This window comes from Hemitrygon akajei, chromosome 24 (assembly GCF_048418815.1).
Source record: "Hemitrygon akajei chromosome 24, sHemAka1.3, whole genome shotgun sequence".
In the NCBI taxonomy this organism is placed as follows: domain Eukaryota; kingdom Metazoa; phylum Chordata; class Chondrichthyes; order Myliobatiformes; family Dasyatidae; genus Hemitrygon; species Hemitrygon akajei.
The window spans coordinates 12,509,746-12,520,820 of record NC_133147.1 but is presented as its reverse complement, the minus strand read 5'-3'; the positions used below and the strand labels follow the sequence as shown (position 1 = coordinate 12,520,820).

The following is an 11,075-nucleotide window of genomic DNA, read 5'->3' as shown; positions in this document are numbered from 1 at the left end:
ATAATAGCTGGGGTCACCCATCTTATAGAGGCACTGCCCATAAGGCAGAATGGCAAACCAATTTGGTAGAAAAATTTGCCAAGAGCGATCATAGCCATGAAGGCGCATGTCGAACACATGGCACATAATGACTGAATTACCCCTTAACCAGCGTGTTAACTTCACTCACCTCAACTTACATTTAACTGATTCCACTACCTCTGGACTCACTTTCGAGGACTCAATAACTCACGTCCTCAGTATTTATTTGTTTATTTATTACTGTGTTTTTTTTTTGTATTTTGGTGTTTGTCAGTCTTTGTGTGTAGTTTCTCATGGATATGGTTTTATTTCTTTGTTCTACTGTGAATGCCGGCAAGAAAATCTCAGGGTAGCAAATGGTATGTTAATAATAAATGTATTTACTGTCCACTACACCGCTGGCGTTTAGGGCAGCAATGAAGGTCCTCCATCTCTGGTGGGGTTCAGGGCTTCCTCCATCGTGTCAGTAGCTTCCTCTCGGTTTTCACTACTGTCAGTCATGCAAGTCCCGGGTGGAGATTCAGGAATACCGTCACACTCAGATGTAGAAGGATTCTTCATTGCTGTTTCCGCAACAGTTTTGTTTGACCAGTCAGGGTTGCTAGCCCTGAGCTGAACCCCCGAACCTGGAGGACCGGTGGACCACTCTTAGTCTGACCTCTACCCTTTGACCTGTTTGGCATGGGTGACCCTTCCAAGAGCCAAAGCTAAAGCCCTGACTCCAGCCAACACAGCTCTCTGGGTCATTGAGGCACGCAAGCCTCCAAACTACAATGAGGTTGTGCTCTTCTAGGAGGATAACAAATTTAATACATTTTTGATTTTAATTACGGCTCTTCTCCCCAGTCCATTACTTGCATTCTACAATGACCAAGCCTTAGAGCATATGTTTATTAATTGGAATAATAAACACAGCACTGGGGCTGAGGCTGTGGTTTGCCCTGGGCTTCGGGTCTGAGGGCTTCGTGACCATTTGTCCCATTGTGGGATAGGCTGAGGCTGTGGTTTGCCCCGGGCTTCGGGACAATTTGTCCCATTGTGGGATAGGCTGAGGCTGTGGTTTGCCCCGGGCTTCGGGACAATTTGTCCCATTGTGGGATAGGCTGAGGCTGTGGTTTGCCCCGGCTTCGGGTCTGAGGGCTTCGGGACAATTTGTCCCATTGTGGGATAGGCTGAGGCTGTGGTTTGCCCCGGGCTTCGGGACCATTTGTCCCATTGTGGGATAGGCTGAGGCTGTGGTCTGCCCCGGGCTTCGGGTCTGAGGGCTTCGTGACCATTTGTCCCATTGTGGGATAGGCTGAGGCTGTGGTTTGCCCCGGGCTTTGGGTCTGAGGGCTTCGGGACAATTTGTCCCATTGTGGGATAGGCTGAGGCTGTGGTTTGCCCCGGGCTTCGGGACAATTTGTCCCATTGTGGGATAGGCTGAGGCTGTGGTTTGCCCCGGGCTTTGGGACTGAGGGCTTCGGGACAATTTGTCCCATTGTGGGATAGGCTGAGGCTGTGGTTTGCCCCAGGTTTCGGGTCTGAGGGCTTCGGGACAATTTGTCCCACTGTGTGATAAACTGATGCTGAGGGCCTGCTCCAGGTCAGTGGACTCACTTTCATCCTTAACACTGTTGCTTGCTTTTATTATTTGCACAATGGGTTCTTTCCGGTTTCTTGTTTTGCGGCTGCCTGGAAGGGGACAAATCTTAAGGCTGTATACTCTGTACATACTTAGAACTTTGAGCATCTCTGTCCTGTAACAATTCAAAGATACTCCAGGTTAAACAAAAAAGTGATTTAAAAGAAGTTTCAAAGTGCAGCAGTCATGTGATTTTTCATCTCTAAAAAAATACTTTATTCATCTTGACACCATATAGCCCACTCACTCAGTCAGTCTGATATCAAAACTTTGTGAGTGCAGATACATTCATTAATTAGCAATTTCTCTTATCAATTACCTTTCCATTTCTGCTTGCTGTTTGTTGTAATCTTCACTGAGAGCATTTGGGTGAAAGCATATATACAAATGCAATTTATAAAACAAAGTTTCAAATGTAACCATAGACATAATACTGAGCAGCAGTGAAAGTCACGAATGCAAGCGAACACGCGGCATGAAAGGGAATTCCTAGAAGCGTGGTTTTCCGGGAATAAACAAATACATGGACCTTGATCCTGTTTATGAGCCGATGCGGGCAAAAGTCCAGACCACAGCGAATGAAGGTCGCCACACAACCACTCAGCGAAGGGATTTCCTCCCCACATCACGATAACGTCCAGTCAGTTGATTGAAAAGTATGCGAAGGCCGGCCATTCGGAGGACACACCACAATCAACGGCGCACCGACGATGTCTCCTCGCGTGGTGACGGAACACTTGCAAGTAAATCGCCAAGACTGGAGTACAAATCAACCCAACCATAATACAATTTATATAATACAATTTATGTAAGGCATTAATAGAATTTTTAAAAATCAATTAAATACATTTAGTTCACTCTTGTACTATTAAGTCTATCTTTGAAGCTTTGAGACCGTTACACTCAAAGTATATTACGCTTTCACAACAGTCCCCCTCAAATAAACAGAATATAACAACACTATTAAATAACTTGATCTCTCAGCATTCTAGGATTCCTTTCTTAATAAAATGGCAGGGTACAGGTAAATCTGGAAGAATCCTGTCCATACCTTTGAACAGAAAGTTCTACAAAAGATTATGGAGTTGGCCGAGCACATCACGGGTAAAGCCCTCTCAACCACTGAGCACTCCTACATGAAATGCTTTCGTAGGAAAGCAACATTCGTCATCAGCAATCCCCACCACCCATGACCTCTTCTCACTGCTGCCATTAGGTAGAAGGTACAAGAGGCTCAGGAGTCGCACCACCAGGTTCAAGAACAGTTACTACCCCTCAGCCATCAGGCTCTTGAACAAAAGGGCTACACCCACTTGCCCCATCCATTGAGATGTTCCCACAACCAAGGATCTCACTTCAAGGACACTTTATCTCATGTTCTTGCTATTTATTGCAATTTATTTATATTTTCATTTGCATAGTTTGTTGTCTTCTGCACTCTGGTTGATCTTTCATTGATCCTGTTATAGTAATTATTCTATAGATTTGCTGAGTATGCCCACAGGAAAATGGATCTCAGGGCTGTATGTGGTGACATATGTGTACTTTGATAAAACTTACTTTTATACTTTGAAGTACTGTTTCTGAGCATGTTTCAATCCTTATTTGTAGAAGTAATGATTGAATATCTGAGGGGGAAATAGACTCTTATAAAAGGCCAGTTCTGAAGACTCTACCATGTGTTTCAATTAAATGGTTCACAATTAGACTATCTGAAAAATATTTACCTAATTTTCTGCCTTTAGGCAAATTTTTCTTTGCTCTCCTTCTGACACATTGTATTTGTTGAGGAGATGAAGTGAACCAACCAGCATCTTCTCCTGAAGGTTTACACACCCACAGAAAGGCCCTTCTGACTAACTAGCTCTCTGGGTGTCTGCAGCTTGGCCTGCAAGGAACTGTGGGATTCCCCTATGCCTTACTTTGGTGACCTACCACACTACAAAGACTGCAGCCTATCGTGGCCCTTTTTGGCCAGCCTGAGTGTCGGCCGTGAAGAGGAAAGAGGCAGGTTTCACACCCTTTTCTGCAGAGGGAGGTGAAATACTGCAGCGAAAGAAATTATCTGCCTTTTGGTTGCAGTTGATAACCACAGATAAACTAAAGCACATATGGATCCTTCTCTTTCTCATATTATACAGAATATCATATTAACAATAAAAAATCATAAAGAGCAGATAATGCATTGAGAATATTAGTAATTCAGCAAAAATTGAGCTAATTAAGCTTTAAACTAAAACCAGGATGAGGGAACATATCACTGCTGTCCTAGCCTCTCTGCTGTTAGGGTACATTCTAGAGTTATGGTCTATGTCAAATATTAATTTTAACAGGACTGCAGATTGAATTGAAATGCAGTTCTGAACAATGGCTTTCCATTTAACCCCAGAAGCCTGCATATGCATGAAGTCAGTGGAGATTAACATTCATTTTGGGTGTCTAGAGTGTGGGTGCAAAGGAAGTGGTGTTTGGAAACTACATGTAATTCAAAGGAAGCATTATAGATACCTAACTATAGAATTGCCATGCTGTTAACTTTGATCTTTAGCATTTTAAAATGTTGTGTAATATTGGGCCGAGGAGGCCTCTTCTTCCAAGAGTGTCTCAATATGATGCCTATTGCTCACTTTTGATGAATGAAACAATTCTATATCCACTAGAATCAGTGTCTCTCTGGTGACTCTGTTCATATCGGAACACTACATTGGCTTCCTGTACCTTTGAGAATTGATTATAAAGTTCTCTCACTTGTTTCTAAAGCTCTTTATGATCTGGGAGTGAAGGACATCACAGAATTGCTTTCATTTTAAATAATGCTGCTCGAGCTTTGTCTACCGCTGGTCTCTTAAATTTAAACAACCTCCTTCAAATGATAATTGGCAGGTCAGCTTTTTTGAACTATGCTCCTAAACCGTGGAATTCAACACCTTAGACTATAAGGAATGCAGACTTAATTGTGACTTTTAAGGCAGAGGTTGGTAAATTCTTGATTAGTCAGGGTATGAAGAGATATGGAGAGAAGGCAAGAGATTGTGGCTGAGAGAGAAAATGGATCGGCCATGATGAAATGGCGGAGAAGATTCGATAGGCCAAATGGCCTAATTCTGTTCCTATATCTTATGCTCTTTTAAGTGCCACCTATTTAATTATCCTGTCTTTTATTTTCATGTTTACACTTTATCCTGTTGTAAAACACTTTGAACTATATCAGCTGTATGGAAAGTGCTCGATAAATAAGATTATTATTATTAAGCTGGTGGTGTTGAGATATTTAAAGCTTAAATCTTACTATGAACCAAATATGTATTCTTTATCTCATTGGAAATAGTTTGAGAAAATTAGTTCATCAAATACTGCTTCCTTGGGTCAATGGAACAGATCAAGGTTCCTCCTGCAAGCCCTTTAGTCCTCTTCTCGAAGCAACGCCTCTATTTCTTTCTCCCAGGCTTCACTAACGTTTACTGTTTCATGAACAATTTCAAATTCCTGTAGTTCTCTCTGCAGCTCTTTCTCCCACTCGGGAATGTCATCTGCTGGGAGAGGAAAACAAGAATAAATTGTGAACATGTACAGATAAACATTAAATATAACCATCAACAGAGAGTCAGAGTGGAGTCATAGAGAGGAACAGCACAGAAACAGGCCCTTTGGCCCATCTAGTCCATGCCTAAACCATTTGAACTGCCTCCTTCCAGTAGCCTGCACCAGAACCATAGCCCTCCATATTCCTACTATCCATGTACCTGTCCAAACTTCTCTTAAACATGGCAATAGAGCTCGCCTGTGTGACTTGTGCTGGAAGCTCGTTCCACACACACACACCATGCTCTGAGCGAAGAAGTTTCCCCTCGTGTTCCCCTTAAACTTCTAACCTTTCACCCTTAACCCATGACCTCTGGTTGTAGTTCCCACCCAACTTCTGTGGAAAAAGCCTGCATTTACCCTAACAATACCCCTCATAATTTTGTATAACTCTATCAAATCGCCTCTCAATCTTCTACATTGAAGGCAGAAGCTGGTCTCCACCAAAGAAGTGTAAGGTGCTCCTTCCCTCCGCTAGCCTGCAGGTCACCCTTGGACAAGGTGTAGCACCTGCTTAGCCCCCAATCGGGGTCACGTGAAGCCATGGAGCAGGTGGTGGATGGTCGTACGAGCAGCTGGTGCACATCACAAGTCCTGGTTATGCGACCACTGAAGCCAGGCTGACAATCTCCGAAGAGTATTGATAACGGCTGGGGTCACCCGTCTCGTAAAGACACTGCCCAGAAGAAGACAGTGGCAAAGCACTTCTGTAGAAAAATTTGCCAAGAGCAATCACGGTCATGGAAAGACCATGATCACCCACGTCATACAACACAGCACATAATGGATGAACTAATATAGAGTCAAAGAGCGCCGCAGCAAGCCGATAATCAGGCTCCACAGAGTTAATTTCCCATTTTCAATTATTATCCGGTAACTGCACATAAAATTAATGCATTTGTGCATTCCAGCTGAGGACAAGGTCAGGTTATGGGGTAGGGCACAGGTCCACACGGCTTATTGTTCTGACTGTAAATACCGAATATTTTCAAAGAAACATTCCTTACACCTTGATTTCTTAGAATTCCTCAGTCTGTCTAAACAATCCCTATGTTGACATTACCCGGTTCTAAGAGTCATGATGGAATCATCTCTGCACTTGAGAATTTAAAAATCCTAAATAATTGGAAAACAACTCTCTTCACACGGAGGGTGCGGAGAGTGTGGAACGAGCTGTCAGCAGAAGTGGTGAAGGCAGTTTTGATTGAAACATTTACGAGAAGCTTAAGAAATGTGCTGAAACTGGAGAGGGTTCAAAGGAGGTTCACGAAAATGATTCTGGGATTGAAAGGCTTGTCATATGCGGAGACTTTGATGTTTCTAGGCCTCTACTCACTGGAATTCAGAAGAATGAAACCTCTCAAACTTCAAGAGGCCTTGACAGAGTGGATGTGCAGAGGATGTTTCATATGGTGGGAGAGTCTAAGACCAGAGGACACAGTCTCAGAATAGATGGGCATCCTTTTAGAATGGAGATGAGGAGAAATTTCCTTAGCCAGAGTCATGAATTGTGGAATTCTTTGCCACAGGCAACTGTGGAGGCCAGGTCTATGTATATTTAAGGCAGAGATTGATAGATTCTTGATGGATCAAGGCAATAGGGGATATGGAGAGAAGGCAGGACACCGGGGCTGATCAGCCATGATGAAATGGTATAGTGGACTTGATGGGCCAAATGGCCTAATTCTGCTTCTATATCTTATGGTCTAAGTTTGGATAAGTACATGGATGGGAGGGGTATGGAGGGCTATGGTCCAGGTGCAGATCAATGGGGTTAGGTTTGGGATAGACTAGATGGGCAGAAGGGCCTGCGTCTGTGCTTTAGTGCTCTAAGACTCTATCTAACCAGGGCATCCAAAGAAAATGACCAGACTGGTCTGACTTGTTCAAGCCATGGGGCCATAGTTCACGGATAATTTCTGCACATATTCATTTGGAGCCAAAATTATGTCAAAGTTTTTGATCTGCATTGATAAACTGTTGTTGAATGTGGACTAATTTTACAACAGCTGTGACTTCAATCTGTAAATTCAGTCTATCTATTCTGTGGATGAAGAATGTTTCCTGCCACCCGGTACCAACAGCTCATTAGAAAATTTACAGAAGACCATTCCATTAAGATCTGACAGAGCAGGAAATGAGTATAAAAATATACACGTATCTCTTGTAGATTGATAAACTTTGGTCTTTTGATTAAGCAAGGCCCTGTCCGCTCTACATAAAATACCCCATATTATTACTTCATAAATAAAGTCCAGACAATATCCTGACCAATATTGGAATTGGAACTGGTTTATCATTGTCAGTCCCATACAGTGAAAAGCTTGTCTTGCACATTGTTCAGAAGTGGAGAGAGTGAGCAATTTCAAGTTCCTGGGTGTCAATATCTCTGAGGGTCTATCCTGGGCCCAACATATTGCTGCAGCTAAAAAGAAGGCACAACAACAGCTATATTTAATTAGGAGTTTGAGGAGATTTGGTTTGTCATCTAAAACACTTGTAAATGTCTACAGTTGTACTGTGGAGAGCATTCTAACTGTCTGCATCACCATCTGGTGGGGGGGGGGGGAAGGGGGCTACTGCACAGGTTCAAAATAAGCTGCAGAGAGTTGTAAACTCAGTCAGCTCCATCATGGGCACTAGCCTCCATAGTATCCAGGACATCTTCAGGGAGCGATGCTCAGAAAGGTGGTGTCCATCATTAAGGACCCCCACCACCCAGGTCATGCCTTGTTCTCATTGCTACCATCAGGGAGGAGGTACAGGAGCCTGAAGCACACACTCAATGAGTCAGGAACACATGCTTCCTTTCTGAATGGACATTGAACCCATGAACACTACCTCACTATTTTTTTATTTCAATTTTGCACTATTTACTTAACTATTTAATATACATATAGTTAACAAATTTGATTTTGATTGATAAAGAGACTCATCAATACTTCACTCCAGCATTTGGAAGAACAGTTTATCAAGTTAAAACACCTTGACATTACATGAAGATGTCCTGTAATGCAACTTTATTGAAGTACTCTTTATCAGAGACACAAGAGACTACAGATGCTGAAATCTGGAGCGACAATCAATCTCCTGGAGGGACACAGCAGGTCAACCAGAGAGGGAAGATGGCCGACAGCTCAGCCAACTGCCTCTCCACTCCCCTCCTCCTCCATCTCCACACTGAATTCTGAATCAGGGTTTCGCCCCGAAACTCTGACGGATTCACCATGACTCGCCAAGTTCTTCCAGTTTGTTGAACTGTCTTCAGGCAAGGGTGGACTCAACAAAAGTCACTGAATGATTCAACTGGAAAACTGTGTACTAAGCTTAGAGAAACAGCCCATTTGAGTAAAAAGGGTGGAACTGCAAAAAGATTACTGAGGTATTAAAAATGCCATACAATTTATAAGCATATTTAGCTTGTAAATAATTGCTACTAATATTTAGGTTACTAACTACTAACCTAGTGGTAACTACTACCTACCTTATTAATCACACTTTTTCTGGTAAACCATCACTGTAATCAATAGCTCGTAACTCCCCTTTCAGAGCTGAGCGTTGGAACCGCTGTATGACCTGGCATTGCGGTGGGAACTGCAGCTCGAAGGTGCAGAATGGCTGTAGCGTGGCGGTACAGGTCAAATCCAGGCGGCTTGGCCCGAGCACAAGGGCGGGGAATGAGCTAATGTTTGGCCATTGCTCAGGCGGACACGGAGACAATTTGATGTGGAAGAATCGAGGTGAGGTGAGCAGAGTCGAGGCAGAGCCTGGTCCTGGGAGCGAGGGAACACTGATCAATTTAAGCACTGATCGAACTGGAAAGGTCAGCCAAATTGAAGTGACAAGGCCTGGGCCTCAGGTAGTATTGAAGCCACAGGGCCCAGGTCCGGGAGCAAGGAATGACTGATCCAAGATTTGGTCAACTTCAGCGCAGGCCAGATCGAAACGTTGGGTGTTGAGGCTGGAGGCGAGGGACTGGCTCATTCAGGTCGCCGCTTTGTGAGGTATACTTGCCTCTACGCTGATCTGAGGCTGTGGCCTGCAACTAATGAGCTCCTGAATTGGCTGCTGGCTTCAGGTCTGTGGACTTCCTATTGTGAACTTCAGTTCTGAATGTTATTTGCTTACTTTTATTGTTTGCACAATTTGTTCTTTCTCCCTGCACATAGGGTGTTTGATTGTCTTATTTTTGTTAATGGGTTCTATTGGGTTCCTATAAGGAGATGAATCTCAGGGTTGTATATAATATACATACTTCAAACTTGTTTTGTTGGTAATTTGAGTTATACAAGAGAACAGTTTCCATTAAGATAGTTCAGACTATAAACAGCACATCCTTAGAATGGATGTGCTCACATTGGAGAGGGTTCAAAGGAGGTTTATGAAAATGATTCTGGGATTGAAAGGCTTATCATATGAAGAGCGTTTGACAGCTCTGGGCCTCTACTCACTGGAATTCAGAAGAATGAAGGGTGACATCATTGAAATCTATCAAATGTTGAAAAGCCTCAATAGAGTGGATGTGGAGAGGATGTTTCCTACTGTGGGGGAGTCTAAGACCAGAGGACTAAGCCTCAGAATAGAATGGAGATGAGGAAAAATTTCTTTAGCCAGAGAGTGGTGAATCTGTGGGATTCGTTGCCATAGACACCTGTGGCAGCCAAGTTTTAATGTACATTTAAGGCAGAAGTAGATAGATTCTTGATTAGTCAGGGCATGAAGGGATATGGGGCGAAGACAGGAGATTGGAATTGAGAGGGAAATGGATCATCCACGATGAAATGATGGAGCAGACTCGATGGGCCAAATGGCCTAATTCTGCTCCTATATCTTACGGTCTTATCTTGTTGTAAACCTGTTTTTTTTTTCAAATTGTCTATTTTAAAATGTAATTCAACCCCAGAACCATGCTGAAAGCAACCGAACAGGACTCCTGCTAAACAAAATGCAACAATGGTTGTAAATAGAAAACGAGAAAGTTTGCACTTGCATTTTTAAACTATGAAAAAAACTAAGGAATGACATTATATACTTGGAAAACATAAATAACACATATCCTGACAGAGAAATAATGATATGTCCACAGCTTTAATGAAACTAAGTAATTGTTTAAGGAGTTGTATGCAAAATATTATGCCACCGGAAGAGAAAAGTCTTTTATCTTCCAATAAGATTGACACTGACACGTTCAGAGTTCAAAGAACACTGATTATCAAAGTATGTACACATTATACAACCTTGAGATTTGTCTCCTTCCAGGCAGCCACAAACCACAGGAACACAAAAGAACAATTAAAAAAAACAAATACCCAATGTGCAGAGAGAGAATGAAAAACAGAGCATGAAAACAATAAAAGTAAGCAAATAGCATTTTGAACAATGAGCCTTCAGAAGCAGGCCACAGCCTCTGCTTCAGTTTAGCACACAGCAGAGTAGTGAGCAGAAATGGCCTGACCCTCGTCTCTGGCCCCAATGCCCTGCTTTTTCAATCTATCTGGCCCGGTGTTTAAATCATCCAAACATCAGTTCATTCCTCGCTCTGGGACCCAAGCCTAGAGTAAAGGGTAACTGAACGTCCAGTATTCTGGTTTTGTGTAGTTTAGATGGACACTTGGTTAGCTAGAAGCCCAGTTTAGTGTTCCACTGTTGATGTTTAAATATTTATGTAGTTAATGTACCCATTTTAAAATCTGTGTCATCTGTTTCACTCAATGGATCCTTGAAAACAGAAATAAAAAAGTAGTGAGGTAGTGTTCACGGGATCAATGTCCATTCAGAAATCGGATGGCAGAGGGGAAGAAGCTGTTCCTGAATTGTTGAGTGTGTGCCATCAGACTTCTGTTCCTCC

At 42.8% G+C, this 11,075-nt stretch overlaps 1 protein-coding gene across 3 annotated transcripts in view; it reads right to left on the bottom strand.

Annotated features, from left to right (window-relative positions):
- Positions 1–1,832: 1,832 nt before the first annotated feature.
- Positions 1,833–11,075, bottom strand: part of LOC140715871 (synapse-associated protein 1-like) — a 46,826-nt gene continuing 37,583 nt past the window's right edge. For 2 of the 3 annotated variants that reach the window (XM_073028354.1, XM_073028356.1), the window contains one exon: positions 1,833–5,178. In XM_073028354.1, the coding sequence (XP_072884455.1) occupies positions 5,048–5,178 (131 nt within the window). In that variant the 3' untranslated portion in view covers positions 1,833–5,047. The remainder of the gene's footprint in view (positions 5,179–11,075) is intronic. The other variant, XM_073028355.1, reaches the window with a different exon arrangement.